The 19796-nt window shown below is 30.1% G+C and overlaps 1 protein-coding gene across 7 annotated transcripts; it reads right to left on the bottom strand.

Moving 5' to 3' along the window:
• Positions 1-264: 264 nt before the first annotated feature.
• On the bottom strand, positions 265-4924 carry LOC112097062. Of its 7 annotated transcripts, XM_024181411.1 has the most exons (12): positions 4747-4924; positions 3945-4071; positions 3769-3826; positions 2967-3674; positions 2575-2712; positions 2166-2400; positions 1991-2090; positions 1755-1847; positions 1394-1489; positions 1171-1314; positions 859-1044; positions 265-779 (listed from the first exon to the last, which is right to left on the bottom strand). In XM_024181411.1, the coding sequence occupies exons 2-6, from the start codon at positions 4067-4069 to the stop codon at positions 2311-2313; spliced, it is 1119 nt and encodes a 372-aa protein (XP_024037179.1). In that variant the 5' UTR covers positions 4070-4071; positions 4747-4924; the 3' UTR covers positions 265-779; positions 859-1044; positions 1171-1314; positions 1394-1489; positions 1755-1847; positions 1991-2090; positions 2166-2310. The 7 variants fall into 7 exon arrangements, with proteins under 7 accessions (XP_024037179.1, XP_024037174.1, XP_024037181.1 ...); XM_024181406.1 differs by having other exon boundaries at positions 1991-2400; XM_024181413.1 differs by having other exon boundaries at positions 859-957; positions 1991-2400.
• Between the last annotated feature and the right edge of the window lie 14872 nt (positions 4925-19796).

Raw genomic sequence — 19796 nt, 5'->3', positions numbered from 1 at the left:
CCGATATTTTTTACCGGGTAATCGACTCGTTAAAAAACAATAGAAATCAATACAGCTACATTTAAAGTAATCAGTAACAGTGATATTATGACTGAGATATATCGTCGTCATCATCAATTGTAAGAGAGGTTCAGACCTTAAGAGGTTTAGTAAACAAAATCCTCAAGTGCCGCTAATTTGGAGGCGTGCACGACGGAGAAATTTGTCCAACCACCTACAAACTATAAAAGCGTGGCTAACTTGCTATTTCTTTTATGTATCTCATTTTGTGCTTATGCGGCAATTTTTATTTTAATAAAATTGGTTGATACAATTAGTTACATCCCAGGTGCGTGGTACACTGGCATATTTTTTCAAATACCCAATTCACCCCACTTTAGTGCACCCTCGAATTACTTGCAGTCCAGAAAATGAGGTAAAACATCTTAAAACTCCACAATTTATGACTACAATTGATTGGTATATAACCCATAAACCTAGCCAACTCATAACCTAAATTGCCAATAAGGCATAAGTTTACTACCCGATTAAATCCTCAACTAAACATAAATATCCATCTACTGTAGTTATTTCCGTGGCCCATGTCCCATTTTCCTTTACTTCAGTCTATTAGCCCTCAGCCGGATTGCCAAATCTTGATCTCGAATCACAGCATCTTTTTCTATTCCCCGACGATAAATGTTTGCACTTTCAAAAACTTTATCCCTCACACAATTATCCTCAAAGTGGACCAACAGCAACATAAGTCGTAAACGTTCTCCGTGTGAATCAGAACCAATCTGTACCGATATCAAAGTATATCAACATCACCATTATATATGTGGCTCAAAAACTTATGTCAAAAATGATAGATACTACCTGTGTCTGAGGTTGTTGAGTTTGCCCAATGTCCTTCATTAAGGTAGCAATGCAAAGGGCATAGTCGTGTGCTTCTCAATCCTTCACAACAAAATACGGCTGGAAAATGGAGAAGGTGCGAAATTTAAATGTGCGACCAAATATTTGGCTGATCTCCTCATTCAGAACCGTGTCAAGACAAGTAAGCTAAAAATCAAGCAACTTGTCATGCAGTGAAGTGCAAACAAATAATGACAAACAAGTCAACTGAAAATCACATTAATAATATGGAAATACCAGCTCTTCCATTAAAATAAACCAAATATAGCTTACAATTTTTTGGACTTCTGTCACAAAGATGTTTGACATCATCGAACTTGGCACTGGGTCCCATATCTCGGCACAATGCTCTTGTACTGAAACAACTAACAAGTACCAATGTGCGAATCCATGGCTCACCGGGATAATAATCTGTAACTAATTGATTTCACTTTCATTCACGCATTTTTGAATAGTAAATATAAAACCAAATTTAAAGCACCTTATTTATCCCTACCCTCTCATATGTACGAAGTTCCATTATCTCTTGATTTATACTGACATGTTCCTCAACCCACTTCTGTAGGAGTCCCTCTCCACACACTGTCTGCTGCTGCAATTGACGCTTTCATATATTAATACCATAACTTCTTGACCAATTCACATATCTATTTAATCATAATTACGTTTGCAGATGCCTGTAGTGGGATAAAGAGGCAACTGACACGTATTGCGCGAAAGAAAAAAATTGTGTGTTGTATATCAAGATAGCAAATACCCAGCAAGTAACCATTTATTCCAACAACTACTAGATCGACAGAGCTAAAAAAAACTGAGCAGCCCATTAAATGAATGAATAGTGGTGACCGGTCGCTTACAGCATTAAGCACTGGTAGAAACCAATTGTACATTAGCTTATTCCCCTTGTTTTTCTGCCTTGTAGATAGTAGCTCAGACACGACAGAGATAATCTGCAAGATATATAAGTACGTGACTGTCGACATCATTTATACAGTCTACGTCCCAATTACTATAATCTCAATTGCACATAACGTGGAATGAAATGAATAAATGCAAAATTAACATTACCATAACCATAATCTCTGTTACTAACCTCTATATTGATCAGGCGTTGGGGTGCTAAGGACAGCATGCATTTCCTACTTAAACAATGCTTGCTCGTCTTCACAATGGTCTCCTTACATGTTTGTTACCTTAATTACATTAATATTAATTTCGGATAAACCGTAACACCTTTGTTAGGTTACACAATGTTGTTTAGTGCATACCCTTCATCTAAGTCTTCATCCATGATGTATGTAATTAACTTAACATCTCTAAGCTCCACGGACATAGGAACAATAAAAGGTCCAGCCCTGTGCTGATGGATTCCATTCTTCAAGTGGTCATCAACTATGTTAGTGTGCTGACAAATCAATGCATTATTATTGCAATCTTCTTCCACTGAAATACAACTGCCCCCAGGTAACTCGTCACTGCACCTGCGTTTACAGGGACCGACACCTGACACAAAAAGGTTTCGGACATTAACATTTTAATGCATCAAGTAGTTTACAAGTATGCTGATGACACACCATTGCAACAACAAATACTCATACATTTAAAATAGAATTATTTATCAGATCATCAATCATAAAACACCAACTACGCATTGTATGACATATATAATTAACAAACCTTAATGCTCCCATAACCACCTTTCTTTTCTACCCACTTTATTAACCTCTTCATCTCGCAGCTGTTCCATAGTGCAACCAGACATATCGATCTATCTCTACGTAGTCCCCCGTATACAATTGAATTAAAGAACAATATCTACACCCAACGACAGTAATACATAAAATTAGTTCACTTCTATCGGTACTTGAAAATAATTTGTTGCATGATCACATTGCAGAATTGCAAAACGAATGCTACAGGAACCTATATTTTTTCATATTTCTCGAAACAATGTCTTGTAGTGATAAATCAATATGTGGTATTCTTCGTACGCCCTAATGTTACATTTTTCATTATATAAAATTGTATTAATTATACACTAACCTGTAATTAAATAATGTGAAATTTACCTCCAGGTATAGCACACAGCCACCAACATACGCAAGATGGTCCACCTTGTACCTAGTAATACCTTGAATTAATTTGTTGTAGCAAAATGTTACCCAATTCCTCTTATTTATTAACTGAGTGTCCTTCAAAGAAAATAAGAATGATGAACTTATGTGTACTCCAATGGGAGGACACAATACCGTGCACAAGGTAAATAACATAAATGTAACTTTAAATTCCTCGTTAGCCTCCCTTGAATTTTGCAGGATATCTGCCAATGTCTTGATGTTAATTCCACTTGATGTTACATTGTACTTCTCTAGATATGCTGCCACGTGTGACCTATCACCCTCTAACAGGAGCGGTAATCCCCCATCAGTTACCCCCATTATGTACCGAAAACTATTGGCACTAATTTGTAACTCACTACCATTCAATTCTATCACACACCTAGCCACGTCTGTCCTCTCAACAAGCCAGCAGCATAGTTTCCTCTTCAGCCTGCCACAATTTAGCTTAATGAGGTTGTCCAATCCCATTTCACAAACTACTTCCCTCTGCTTATCTGTCAGTTGTCCCACAACAACTTCAAACCTATCAGGCGCGCACCGGGTCAAAAATTTTGCCTCATCGTGAGCAACTTTGTCAACTCTGTGCTGCTGACTTACATATTTGCTTTTTTCAGCCGGAGGTAAGTTCTTAAATTCCAATCCTAGTTCTTTTCGAACCTACCGGAATTGAATAGAATAATATTACCTATCGTTTGTAGCAATATGAAAATTATAGCTAAATCAATTAAAACAACACTTCTATCTTACTAACCTCTCTTGTAATGCATGCTCTTTTATCATTTGCCTTCATCCGACGTACAGCTTCCCCACTGAGCATTTACACATTTCAAGGAAAACATCTCGTTTAGCCAAAAACCAACTTAACTCTTGTATGTTAGAAAAAATTATTTATTTATCCATGCAGTATTGGTTTAGTCACAAACTTACAAGTAGCTCACAAATCCATAGCTACTTTGCGTCCCTTCCTGTCCTTCACCATTCACAGTGCTCACTAATTCAATATGGCTGTCATAATCACAAGCCTTCCACTTATGATTTCTTTCCAAATCCATACCTGTATTAGGCAACTCCACATGGATCAAAAATATCGCTTTAACTTTTACTGTCTTCTTTCACCGCTTCAGGCCACTCACATAAAACTTAATTATTACATTTCATATAACCATTACCAATTAAATTTCCATCTATTCATTGAAAATTGTTATATTATCTACATTATACAATCTATAGTGACATAACGAGGATAGTTCAAACGGGTAACACAGCTAACCCAATTTCAATGGTTGTCGTCACGCACTTCAACGTGCATATTGAAATTCATTCAACCAAATTAACTTGACGGTGTCTAACCTCCAAGAAATAAGCAAGAACGACTCAGTTTGAAGTGTATGGAAGACAATATCCATCACAATCGACATAAAACCACTCATATACGAAGACACTTATTTAATTGTTAAGCTTTTATCATCCGGTAAAAACTGTTCCGAAAGCATCCGTCAAGAAACAATCGAGAGAATAAATTTAAATGTACAGGAAGGTCAAATTAAACCCAACTTACATCAACATTGCCCAAGCAAATACCCCTATATTGTGTGTATCCAATTATATAATTTCATCCCATTGTATAGTTTCAGGACCCCAATATAGCCACTGTAAAATTACACAAATAAATTATTCACAAGCATGCTAACTACGACCGTAAAGTTTGCAACTCTTATGAAAAGCGCACCTCAATCTTCACTTGCGCGTTCAATCACCAGCAAATGATTCTCCACCGACAATTTCATCTTCATAAAATCCCCTTCATGACGGCTCTTCTGCAGTTCTCTTCTCAGCTTATTGATGGATTTATTTCACTTTTTTACCTTCTCCTCTATTACCCCAACGTGTGGATATGAAATGCCTGATTAAACAATTGCCGCCAGAAACCCCTTGACGACAGGGCCCCGCCCAACGATCTTTCTAACCCTAATTTTTTTTTAGATGTTAACTGGTTATGCCGGTGACCAGTTAACATCTTTATTAGCATATGTTAGTTTAGAGCCGTTGGATTTTCCTCTTTCCAATCTAACGGCCACATAGGAAAAAGACAAAAATATGTGATTCCAAATCACGTATGCACAGTAGCTGGACCCATTTTATAAACACTTAAGATTTTAAATGTTCCAGTTTATCATAGAGATTTTTCTATAAGGATACCAAAGGAAATGATTGTTATGTTTCATTGTTGGCACCATATGTATTACCATTATATTGACAGCGAGTTAACTTTTCTACTTGAAATCTCCAATTTAGCGATAAAAAAAAAAATCACTCATTGTAGAGATAGGAAAGGTATAAAATTACTTCATAATGACATGTCCAATTCATTAATGACTGTGTACAATTTTTTATTCATAAAAAATATGTGATTTATATCATCCAATATTGACATGAAATTAATTATCAATATATAAAATACATGCTTCATAAACTAAGTCTAATAATGTTCGGTCAAAATAGATAAGCTAATAAATATTTTTATTTGAAAAGTGTTTTGAAAGATGATTAATTTTTTCATTCTTCTATTTACAACATAGATAAACTAATAAGTATTTGAAGAGTTAAATTAGAAGAGTCTTTTGTGAAGCTCTTTGTAAACTATTATAACATCCTAACTAGTTATAAAGTAGTGAAATAAGAAAGAATGACCAAACAGCCATTGGTGGAGCATATATCCTTTATTCCCATTTTGTTTTATGAGATAAAATTAATCAAAACTTTATCTACAACATTGACAAAAGAATACCCTCTACTCCTTTAAAAACTAAATTTAAAATCTCAATAATAATAGAATAAATGAAAATTTCTACTTTGTTCTTTGTTTTTTTTTTCTCTACCTCAAATTAAACTAACAATAAAAATATATTAAAATTAAGGAAAATTATCATTACATCACCTCTATTTTACCTTATGTTCATCCAACCACCACAAAATTCTAACATGTTATTTGTACCACCTTTCTTTTTAAATTTGTATCAACTACCCACTTTTGCACTAACACTGTTAAATAATTTAAATGAAATGAAAATTTTACCCCTAAATAAATTAAAAGATCATTTTATTTTATAAAAAAAATTTAAAAATAAAAAATTATAATTATAAAAATACCCCTAAATTTAATAAAAATAAATTTCAAAATTAAAATTTTTATTTTTAATAAAAATTATAATTATAAAAATAATTGCAAAACTTTGGAATTTAATAAAAATCCCCTAAATTACTAAAATTTTGGGATTTTTTTTAATAGGTAAATTCAATTCTTTTAATAAAATTTTGCAAAATTATAATTTTTTATTAAAAAAATTATTAAAATTTTATAAAATCTAAATTTAATAAAAATAGGCTGAACACCTTTATTCGGGATTTATTTTTTATTAAATTTAGAAGTATTTTCATAATGTAAAAAAATTTTATTTTCAAAACTTTTAAAAGATAAAATGATCTTTTAATTTATTTAGGGGTAAAATTGTCATTTCGTTTAAATTATTTAAGTGTATTAGTGTAAAAGTGGCTAATTGATACAAATTTAAAAAGAAAGATGGTGCAGAGAACATATTATAACTTTGTGGTGGTTGAATAAACATATGAAAAAAATGAGGTATAATGATAATTTTCCTAAAATTGATTAGAATTAAAATAACAAAAATCAAATAATTCTATGCATTAGCCAACAATCAATGTTACTGTAATCAAAATTAGGTTTGTGAGACAATCAAAAGATCAAAAAAATTAATTGTTTTTGTCTCTCTGCTTCTTTCTTTTTCATCTTCTTCATTACTTTCCTTGTTCATCTTCTTCTTCATTTCTTTTTTTTTTTCTTATCTTCTTCGGTTCCTTTCCCTGTTCATCTTCTTCTTCGTTCCTTTTTTTCCTATTTTCTTCTTGATATTTTTCTTTCTTTTCCCTATTCATCTTCTTCTTCACTCTTTTTTTTTTCCTAATTGTTGCACAGATAACAACTCCACAACCACTTTAAAATCTAGTTTCTACAACCTCCACCTGCAGTGGCAGATCTAGAAAAATAATTTATCGGGGGCTAAATTAGATAATAGTAAAATATAAAAAATTAAAATGTTGAATATATAAAATATTTGCTAATACATTTATAATTATTCTCTACGCATTTTCATAGTTTAAAAATGTTATGCGATAGACTCATTATCAATACTATTAAATTTATTATTTCCTATACAAATAACCAAATTATCATTTATCCTATCCAATTTCAAAGATGATTCTTCATGAGTTTCATTACTGCAAATGTTCGCTCTACTATTATTATAGAAACTGGAAGAATTAATCATATTTTTTAGAATAGAAAATATTTTAGGTTGTGGGCTATCATTATTTTTAATTAAAATATAAGTTTTTATAATTATTAAAAGTTAAAGTTTAAATTTTATGGGATTTATAATCTATAGATGGAAGCATGAAGACTAAGAAAAGAAAACAAAAAGTGAAACAAAAAATATGTTTTCATGGTAAATTGTGGGGTTGGGCTTGATTTTTCTATGCCAATCTTGGGGAATGTTTATGGGCCTGGGCCGATTTTATTGTGGGCTTGCCCTCGGCTGAAGTTGGACTTAGGCTTTTACATATTTTTTTTTATTTTTTTAATTGTTGTAAAATTTTAATGAGTAAATAATCAATAAGTTCTAATTAATAATGCATTAAAGAAAATGATTATTTCAAAATAAAATAATAAATAAAGAAAATGAAGTGAACAATTATTTTTAATATTTGATTTGCTAATTCAAGCTCTCTCTTAATTAATTAAAACATAAGAATGAGTTTAATAATATAATTTAGGGTTTTTGAATCATCACTGATTTAAGAATTAGGGATTCAAATTTTCTATTTCTATTTTAATTTATTGTTTAAATTTATAAATTTATAAAAAAAATGATAATAAAGGACTAGGCCTAGTCGAGACATTCTATTTTTAAGTCTTTATTCATGCCCTCGTGTAGAGGATCAAGCCTAAGTCCACGCGCTTGACTTGGGCCCTTTTGCTAACCATAATCTTAAGAAATAAAAACAAAAATTCGTTTCCATAGAAAATATAAAATTATAAATTATCAAATTGGGGGAAAGGTGAAATTTGTTAAAAAAAAATTATAGTGCATATTGAAATTATTAACTTATATAAAATTGCACAAAAGATAAAATTTTGGATTTTTTAGCTGGTTGACCATAATTCAGATGCGATTCGATCTTTTTAGATGTTAAAAGTAACACACGATTATGATAGTGCATATTGAAATTATTAACTTATATAAAATTGCACAAAAGATAAAATTTTGGATTTTTTAGCTGGTTGACCATAATTCAGATGCGATTCGATCTTTTTAGATGTTAAAAGTAACACACGATTATGATAAATAAGGTGTAAATAAACGTTTTCACACTATTGAAGGTAAAATTAAAGATTGTTATTCTTACGGAGGGTGAATTAAAATTCATCTAAAAAATATGAAAGAGAAAAAAATTGGTTTTGGATTTGACTGTTGTTACCGTAAAGAGAAAAATGTCTAATTGAGAATAATTTTGTGATTTTTAAAATTAGCGAATTAAAATAATATGTAATAATTTGATAATTATTGTAATTAAAGGAGAGGGTGTTGAAAACTTTAAAAGAAAAATTTTACGGTGAACTTTTATGGCATGATGATTAATTTTAATATATGATTTATACTTTATAAGTTAAATTAGAGTATTTTAGAAATTGACATTTAAAAAGTGTATTATAAGGGTTTAGAGTCGTAGAGTGGGTGTTAAAAGCTCGACTCTTCCAGTGTTTCAGTTGCCCCTTCCAAATTTCGGGCTAGCTACATCCATTTTATCCTATTGGGCTTAAGTTTATCAATACCAAGGCCATTGTCGATTTCTGGATCAATGGGGTCATTGAGCAAGGGACTGTTTTTTGTGAAACCGTGAAAATTCGAGCCCAATTTAAATATTCCATTTTCCTGCACCTTTTTATTTTTCATTGGCTTTTTCCACTAAATTTCTTGTTTCTCCAAGAATATTTTCCTTGATAGTTGTATCTGTCTGCTTTACCCAGTTATTATTCGATAATCGTACTTTCCTGAGACCTTGCAATAATTTCAAACTTATTGTTAATTTTTTCTACATTTTAATTCACTTGGGTCATTGAGAGAAGGCTATTTTTTTATGAAACTGTGGTAGCCTAGCCTAATTTATTTTTTTCACTTTCATGCACCATTTTCTTTCGAACATTTATCCATAGTTATAACATTTGCTGAACGGTTGAAAATAATCTTGTGTCCTTTTTCCACTACAACTCTTGTTTCTGTAAGAATATTTTCCTTTTTAGTTAAATCTATTTTTTTTATCCAGTTGCTATTCGAACACTCACAAATATTTTCAATGTCTTTTTTTAGAGTTACCTACCGTATTTATCAAAAAATATTTATTTTACCAACTGTATATGTCGACGTTTACATCTACCATCCTATAACAATTTTAATTTGATGGGCCTTTCATTAATTTCAAACGTATTATCGACCCTTTTTTTTTTCCTACATTTCTCGTTTCTCAAAAAATTATTTTTTTTTAGTTCTATATGTCTGCTTTACCCAACTACTATTCCTGAGTCCTTGCAATTAATTTCAAACCTATTATCAATTAATAGGTTTGCAATTAATATTCCTGGATCAATGTTTTTGCATCATTTTTCCTTCTAATATTTATCCACATTTATTATATCAACCGAACACTCACAAATATTTTCAATAACTTTTTCCAGAGTTACCTACCCCATTTATCAAAAAATATTTATTTTATCAACTGTATATATCAATATTTATATCTGCCATTGGACGACAATTTTAATTTGATGGGTCCTTTCATTAATTTCAAAAGTATTGTCAATTTTTTCCACATCCAAATTCACTTGGATCATTTAGAGAGAGGGACGGAGAGGCTGCTGTATGTGAGAAAACACTGCTCTCCCCATCAAATTCAACTTTTCTTTGTGGACCCTTGTATTAATTGATCTCCAGCGACCGTCGTCTCATTACTTCTTCAATTTCAATTTGCGGAGGTTGGAGCATCAATTTGGGCTTGGAATTCTGTGTATCGTTTGCTCATCTCCGCATGGCACTTAGTGTTGGCAGAAAAGCCCGGTTCGCCCCGCATGAGTGGGTTAAATATGGGCCGAAAAATATAAAGTCTGTATAGATTTGAGTAAGAATAAAGATCCAGGAAAAAAATCTGAGCCTATTTATAAATAAAAAAATAAATTAAATTTAAATAAAAAGCTCAAAATATTAAGTTAATATAATTTTTTATATTAGTAATTGTGATTTATTGTGTTGAATATATTAAACTATTATTTTATTTTATATTAGATGATTATTTTTAATTTTATTTTTTTTACTTTATTAAAAATTATTTCGTAATTAATGAAAAAACTCAAGTCCGGTCCGTCAAAATTTATATGAACTTTTAAATTTCTTGGGCTTAAAAAAACTCGGTCAAGCCCACAATTTGCCGTTCAATCTTTGTGCGTTTTAGGAACTGCTTTGAGCCAACGTCCATGAGCCAACAACTTTTGACCAGCAATTTGCCTTGATGCTAATGTCCGGTTGTTACATTTCAAATACAGTAATGTCTGATAAATTAATAATTTTAATTAAAAAAATAAAATTCTTCGATCCTAATTTGAGTAAAGGCGAAAAATTAATAATTTTGTTAAATTCATAAGATAAAATATTTTTTAATCCCTTATACCTTAATGAAAATTTAAAATTAATAATTACTCAAATATAAAATTAATGATAAATAAAATACAAAATTTATAAATATTTTCTTACAACTTTAATTATTTGTTATAGTGCAATTTATGCACTAGTTTTGCATTGTTTACTTCTCTTAATATCGATATTTTGTACTTAATAATAGTGATTTACTTGTGTTTTATTTTTGTAGGTGCAATTCTATTGATTAGTGATAAAATTGAGCTACAAGATGATGTTTAAGGATGATTGTTCTCTTGGAGAAATTATGAGCGGCAGAAGAACTTTGTTGATAAGGCGTGGGCGCGTGCTGTCAACTGCGAACCTGCAGTTTTTAGTTTAACGTGTTTTGTATTTTTGGTTATTTTTGTAATTACGAATTTAATATTTCAGATATTAGTATTTTATTTTAAATAAAATTCTAAAGGAGAAGAGAGAGAGAGTATTTAAGGGAGGAATCTATTGTGAAAAAGGGGATTTGGATTGGGAGAAAAGAAAAAAACCCTAGATCTTAATTTTTCTCTTCTTTCTATGAAGAACTAAACCTATTTTTCTGGTTGAAGGATAATGAAGCTTTGATACATCACTATTGTGAGATCTTTCTTGTGCTTTAATTGTTTTATTGCTTTTTGGGTATTTGTTTATTCTCTGAATTATTTTCATGATTATGTTTGTTAATTAGGTAATTGGCCATTATTTAATTATCAACTTAATCTATTGTCAATTAAAGGATTCATCGTATGAAGAATTTAATGTTTGTGACAAATAATATAGCAGAGAGTTGTGTTGTAAGAATAAACAATCTAATTTAAATAAATCATCATATGTGTTTATTAGGATTTGGGTCTCTCTGGTTTTTCAGGCTGTCGATTGATTAAATCCTATGATCGTATCTAGGGTTGTCTATTGATTAGGGAAATATCCAACGGTCGTACCTTGGTTATCGACTAGTTAAGGAGAGATTGGCTATTAGAGGGTCTTAATAGCTATAACCGGTCTATTCATAAGTAATAATAATCTATATTTGAATCAATGATCAGTAGTTGAATCAAGCTGAGTTAATTCATTCAACCAGAGCTTTCTCCAATTTGAATTACAACTTTAATTTGCATTCTTGTTATTTTAATTTAATTTTTATTATTGTCAACAATTCCCTCATTTTATGTTTTGCGTTTTAAAAAGATTTAAATAATTACTGATCTTTGTGGATACGACCCTACTTGATTACTACACATAATTTATTTAGAGTAAAAATTTATTTTTATTGATTTCGACACCCATCATTATTCGATTTCAATTCTCTGTAAAAATTGTACTTTTCTGGTCCCTTGCAATAATTCCAAACCTATTGCCAATTTCCAGCACATCTCAATCCACCTAGGTCATTGAGAGGGGCCTATTTTTTGTAAAACTGGACAGCCTGGCCTAATTTATTTATTTCATTTTCCTGCACCGTTTTTTCTTCCAATAATTATCTGCATTTATTTCATTGCCTGAGCAGTTGCAAACATTTTCAATGTCTTTTTCTTTAACTACATTTCTCGTTTTTTCAAAAATCATTTTTTTTTAGTTCTATATGTCGGTTTTACCCAACTACTATTTCTGAGTCCTTACAATTAATTTCAAACCTATTATCAAATTTCCTCCGCATATGAATATATTTGGATCAATGTTTTTGCATCATTTTTCCTTCTAATATTTATCCACATTTATTACATCGACCGAACACTCACAAATATTTTCAACAACTTTTTCCAGAGTTACCTACCGCATTTATCAAAAAATATTTATTTTACCAACTGTATATCTCAACATTTACATCTACCATCCGACGACAATTTTAATTTGATGGGCCTTTCATTAATTTCAAATGTATTGCCAATGTCTTTTTTTTAACTACATTTGTCGTTTCTTAAAAAATCATTTTTTTTAGTTCTTTATGTTTGCTTTACCCAACTACTATTCCTGAGTCTTTGCAATTAATTTCAAACCTATTATCAATTAATAGGTTTGCAATTAATATACTTGGATCAATATTTTTGTATCACTTTTTCTTTCAATATTTATCCACATTTATTATATCGATCGAACACTCACAAATATTTTCAACAATTTTTTTCAAAATTACCTACTGTATTTATCAAAAAATATTTATTTTACCATCTATATATATCAATATTTACATCTACCATCGGACGATAATTTTAATGTGATGGGCCCTTCCATTAATTTCAAGTGTATTGTCAATTTTTTCCACATCTAAATTCACTTGGATCATTTAGAGAGAGGGACGGAGAGGCTGCTGTATGTGAGAAAACATTGGTCTCCCCATCAAATTCAATTTTTCGTTGTGGACTCTTGCATTAATTGATCTCCACCAACCGTCGTCTCATTACTTCTTCAATTTGAAGAGGCCACGTCTATGTTGCTGCAGTGGTAAGGTACCCCTCTTTTGTCCTTATTCTCGGTAACCATTGTCTTTGTTCCACGAAGATGGACGCGTTTTACCGGTCAAGTTGATTATTAAAAAGCAAACTTGCTTAAAAACAAAAGTGTGGTGATAGTTAACAACATGCTGGTCGGATGAAAACAACAACTGAAGGTCAGGTAAAATTACACGATAGTGACAAAACATTTACATATTAGAAACAACTTTGTCCAAGGTACTAGTAAATTAGAAGGTAATCGAACAGCAAATTGGTGATCTGTACAAATTCAGTGAAATGATTTTCAGAGAACTACTGAAGTTCTTTCAGGAGGAATTATTAATGATTTTCAGTGAAATGATCTGTACAAGTTAGTTGTGGACACGCAGTCAGTCGAAGCTTTAGAAACTCTCTCTCCCTCGAATTTATTCAGAAACGAAGACGGGTAACAGTGACAGCAAGTATGCGTGGAGTTGGGTTAGCTAACTGACGTTTGAGATCCAATAACTACTTTCCCAATCCAATGCCGGCCTTTGCCTTATCCCAATAACATTTTAACTAATCTTGAGGTCCAATAAAATATATTTTCCCACAATTCACACCATCTTTTATCAAAATTAACAAGAGGAAACGTGATCAGTCCAAAAAAAGCTAATAACATATATTGGCAAAGAAATGGCAGAAAATGGCTGATAGGAAACCAAGAAGAATCTCGGCACCAAGAACCACTGCTGGGGTGGTTGATAAAGAGAGTTGGGGAGCACATCATTATTGGTTGAAAAGGGTTAATAAATACACTGTTTGATACATCGACCACGAATTTGTACATAATAAAGATGCAATAAATTGATTAATTAACAATTGTAAGAATCAGCAATCTTTCCCCAAGGTAAAGACAAACAAAAAGTGATGCAAAATTTGCTCTGTTTTAATACATGCCTCAACTTTAGTACCGCTAGCTTTTGGATACACTTTGCCCTGATCACTTGTAATTCTGCCGTCGATTGCCTACATGTGAGAGGCCATTTTCATGTAATAGTGATGGGAAATTTTTAATTCTCACCCAATTTGTGATTCTCTGCCATGAATTTTAGTCTTACTTGTTGCCTCAAGATTAGTGTACGATTTTTCACTGAAATTACTAATTCAAAATTTCTGAAACCCACGCTCAGTTATCAGCTCTTAGGTCAAGACACAACCGGATACAGCGGCTGATGGTCGGTGACTAAATTATCCCCTAAATAATTTCAGCCGTTAGATTAAACAAGGAAGTATCCAACGACCATGAGGAATAAAGACGAAATGTGTGGTAAGGTACAACTGTGTCACCAGAGCTGGACCCATTTAAAGAATCACCCATACCCGAATCTAATTGGATCCCGCCGACCCGTATTCTTCACCCGTTTTTTCCATTTGAATTGTCCGATTTACAGTGGTTGAAGCATCAATTTGGGCACGGAAACTGTGTTTTGTTTGCTCATTTCTGCATCCCATCTCTCTTTTTCCCTATTCTGCTTCAATCTTTCTGCTTTAGTAAATGCTGCTTCGCGCCAAAGTCCATGAGCCATCAATTTATGACCAGCAGTCTTTCTGCTTAGTGGTTTTCGTTTTAATTAATGTGAAACATGAACAGCAATTTGTCTTGTTGCTAATGTCCAGCTGTTATTTTTCAAATACTCGAATGTCCGATAAATGAATAATTTTAATTAAATAATAAAATTATTCGATCCTAATTGAAGTGAATGTAATAAATTAATAATTTCATTCAATGCATAGGATAATAATTTTTGAATCTTTTAGAACCCAATAAAAATTTAAAATTAATAATTAATCAAATACAAAATTAATCATGAATAAAATATAAAATTTATAACAGTTGGAAAAATTTTTTTCTTAGGTTGAAGGGCGCCTATACCACAAAGTTTGAAAAATTAACTACAAAGATCCGTAAGTTTTTAATAAAGAACATTAAGACTTCTTTTTAACTATAATATCCTTTTACTCTATAAAAAAAAAAAAAATGAGCCCAAAATTTTGTAACAAATAGAAATGTCGCATCAAAATAAATGTAATAACATATACATTTTAACATAATTTTAATATTTCAAAACTATTTTAATATTTTTTTATCATATTAAATTAATTTTTAATAATAAATAAGAACATAATATTAAAATAAATAAATTAAAATTATTTTCAATACTATGTAAAAAATAATTTTAATATTATTAATAGGAAGATATTTTGTTAATTATAAAATCTAACTATATTATTAAAATAAATATAACAATTTAAAATTTTAATATTATTTTAAATATGAAATTAATTTAATATTATTAATTTATAAAGTATTCATTTCCTAATAAATAATAACACTCAGTCATTTTTCTCATCCACTATTATCATGCTTTAGATTTAATATAAAGGTAGTTTAATTGCTTAAATGGATTTCCTTAATTATTGACTCTACTCGCATCCAAATTATAAAGTAACAAAGTTTTAATATTTTGACACATAAATCTAGATTATTATAGATTTTTGAGTGATATCTTGTGTGATATTATGGGGTTATTTGTGCAAATTCGATATAAACCACATCCAGTCCACAGTTTTACTAATAATAAAATGTTTTACTCTAATCCAATGTATTGAAATCCAAAATTATTCAGTCTGCGCATCGGTTAGGATGTAGGTTTGTATAAAAGTATGTGAGTATAACATTAATTCTTTAAACTATTGCCATATATTAGATGTTTTATCACATCTTTACCTCAATTTTTCTTTGTATTATTAACGTGTGTTATTGTTTTAATGACTGAGTCGTCATGTCAGGGCTGTTTGTTATGTGCAGAAAATATAAGCTAGCCGGAGCCGGCCCTTCTCTCCACAACGCTTGTATCGGCAGAACGGTTGCAAAAATTTTCAGTATCTTCTTCTAGAATTACCCATTTCGTTTACGTTTACCCAAAAATGTTTATCCTTCCAAGTGTATACGTCTACTTTGCACATCAACTATTCGATGATTATTACTATCGTGGGCCCGCACATTAACCTCAGGAGCCCAGCTCTGTTACCCTAATTTCAGGCAGATGGTTAGTTTTCTCTGGGTCTATTTAATTATTTTTAATTAAATAATAAAAATGTTCGACCCTAACTTGGGCGAATGTAATAAATTAATAATTTTTTTAAATACATAAGATGATAATAATTTTCTTAGATGACAATTTTTTTAATTCTTAGAACCCAATGAAAATTTAAAATTAATAATTAATCAAATACAAAATTAATAATGAATAAAATATAAAATTTATAACATTAAGAAATATTTTTCATACAACTTTAATTATTTGAATTCAAAAGTTCATTGGAAGAGATATTGTTTACTTGAGGAAGTATAATTTGTATTGCTTTATAAGTAAAGGTATACATATACTAAAAAAAACCTTCTCAAAATAAAGAATTTTCTATAAATTAATAAGTGCTTATTTATCAATAAATTAATAAATTACTCATTTCCTAATAAATATCAACCTTTTTCATTTTCCCATCCACTATTATCATGCTTTATATTTAATATAAGGATTCATGTATGTTGAAGATGCTCCACCGTAGAGCATTGATGATAACTGTACAAATCTATATTTACTGTTATGATTTGACAGTTATAATAAATGTTTCACGGTGGTGTAGCTCCCACCTATCTACTATCTTAATATAAAAACAATTCAATGGCTTATATGGTTTTCCTTGTTTATTGATTCTACCTTCCCTCATTTGCATCCAAATTATAAAACAATAAAGACTTAATATTTTGACACGTAAGTCTAGATTATTTTAAATTTTGACTTTGTTTAATATCTAACGTTATTGTATAAATTGGGCACAAATCCCTGTCAAATCCATAATTTTACTAATTATAAAATTTTTAAATCAACTCAAATGCATTGAAATCCAATATTATTCAGTATATGTATCGAATGGGATGTATATTTATGAGAGCATGTGACTGTAGCATTATTCTTCAACCTACTGCCTTATATTGGATGTTTTATCACACCTTTACTCAATTTTTTATGCTAATCCTTTAGTTGGTATTGTTTACTACGAACCTCTTCTTAAAGAAATACAATTATAGTGGGTCAGTTATCATTTACCACGAACCTGTTTTTAAAGAAACACAATTATAATCGGTCAAATTTACCGATCAAGTCAGTCTTGTATTTTTTGTTTTATTAACATGTGTTATCGTTTTGAAGAGTGAGTGATCATATCGTAGGCTGTTATATACAGAAAATATAATTTAGCCGGACTAGTTGCAAAAATTTCCAATCTCTTTTTCCAAAGTTACCTATCTCGATTATTCAAAGGGTCTGTTAATGTTATAATCACTCTAAAATAAAGCATCTTTTTATAATCATACGATTAAAATTATAATAAATTTTTTATTATTTATTACTTTACATATATAATTATGATTCATATTTTACTTTAAAATAACTCTAAAATAGCCAAAGCCTTATCCAAAAATGTTTATCGTTTCAATTGTATATGTCTACTTTGCGCAGCAACTATTCGACGACTTTACGTTCGCGGGCCTTCCATTAATTCCAGGCAAATTGTCAATTTTCTCTATTTCTAAATTCACTTCAGTCTGGTATTAAAAAAAGGAAAAAAATCACTTGAATCATTGAGAGAGAGAGTGAGAGAGAGAGAGAGAGGCTGTTTTATGCGTCATTAATTGATCTCCAATTATCACCTTCAGTCCCTTTTGAATTTGATGAATCACCAAAACCCAAATCTAACTGGATTCGTGTTGACCCGTCTTCTTCACCCGGCTTCTCCAATTAAGATATTATTAACTTCAAGAAATATGATTTATGCCCTTTTATAAGTAAATATATACATGTACAAGACAAAAATCTTCTTCAAATAAAAAATCAATTTTTAAATTAATAAATTTTTATTTATCAATAAGTTATTTATCTGTTAAAATAATATTTTTTATTAGGCTCAATAATATTATTTTATAAAGATTTTACTTTAGTTATAATTATTAAATTAAGTTTGAATAAATTATGTTATTAGATGATTTAAGTTGTGGGTTCATGTATGATGGCGCTTCTCCTTTATCACCATACCCAACACTGTGTCCCTTCTTATCAATTATTCTAAAGCTTTAGATTTAGGCGGTGGCTATTCTGGAGATGGCGGGAGCATTCTTTCATAATTATATAATTAAAATAATAAAAAAAAAATATGTTATATCTAAGATGAATTTACTTAATTATTCACTGTACTGTCCTTTGTTTGCATACTAATTATAAAATGACAAAATTTTAATATTTTAACACAAGCTTAAATTTTCTTAAATTTTGTGTGGTGTCATGTGTGATCTTGTAGGGTTATTTACATAAATCGGACACAAATCTACATTCAATCCATAATTTTATTAATTATAAATTTTATAATCTAATCCAAAATATGGATTAATGAAATTTAATATTAGTCGGGGACTTTATTAAATTATATAATTATGTCAATTCAATAATTGCTATCAGTAACACGATAATTTTTGTTAATTATGCTTTTATGTTAATGGTAACAACTGTTGGACTTAACAACCGCCATTATTCAGTTTATGTATCGGGTAGAACGTAGATTTGTAACAGTTTGTGAGTTTAGCATTATTCTTTTCACTTATTGCGCTATATTGGATGCCTCAGTCATGCATTCTTTTTTTGCTTTTTGGTTTTCTTAGCATGTGTCATTGTTTTAAAGAGTGAGTGGTCATGTCATAGACCGTTACATGCAGAAAATGTAAGTTAGCCGAACCCCACTCCACATCTACTGCTTCGGCTGAATGGTTGCAAAATTTTTGAATTTTTTTTTTATTGGAATTTGGTTACTTTATATAATTACATAAGATACATAATTTTTTATAATTATTTAATAAAAATTTAATCATTATAGAAATAACAAGACTTTATTATTTTACATTTTTATAGCAGTTGAATGTTCACTGTAGAAAAATTATATACTTTAAATAATTATATAAGGTAACTAATCCCCTGAGTTACGCATCACGTTCACCTAAAAATGTTTATCTCTCCAGCTGCGTATGTCTGCTTTACCTATCTACCATACACAGTTCTGCTTTCTTGTGTCATTGCATTAATTCTAGGCCCATTGTCAATTTCTTCCATATCTAAATTCACTTTTAGACTGGTTTGTAGTTTTAAATTTTTTAGAAGTTTAAAAGTAATTCTTAAAAATTAAAAATTAATTTTAATATTTAGTAAATTATTTAAAAAAAATATTTTAAACAAAATTACTTCATCCTACAACATATTTTGATGAGCAGAAAAAGAATATTTTTTAAAAAATTATATTTTAAAAATTAGTTTTACGCTTATTATAATTTCACATATATCCTCACGTATATTATGAAAATCCAAAATTATCCTTATTTAATATTAAGATAAGAAAATAAAAAATTAAAATAAAAAATTAAAATATTATTTTAATTATCAGTTTTTATATATATACAATAA

This window comes from Citrus clementina, unplaced genomic scaffold (assembly GCF_000493195.1).
Source record: "Citrus clementina cultivar Clemenules unplaced genomic scaffold, Citrus_clementina_v1.0 scaffold_7, whole genome shotgun sequence".
NCBI lineage: Eukaryota > Viridiplantae > Streptophyta > Magnoliopsida > Sapindales > Rutaceae > Citrus > Citrus x clementina.
This window is presented reverse-complemented; position numbering and strand designations above follow the sequence as displayed.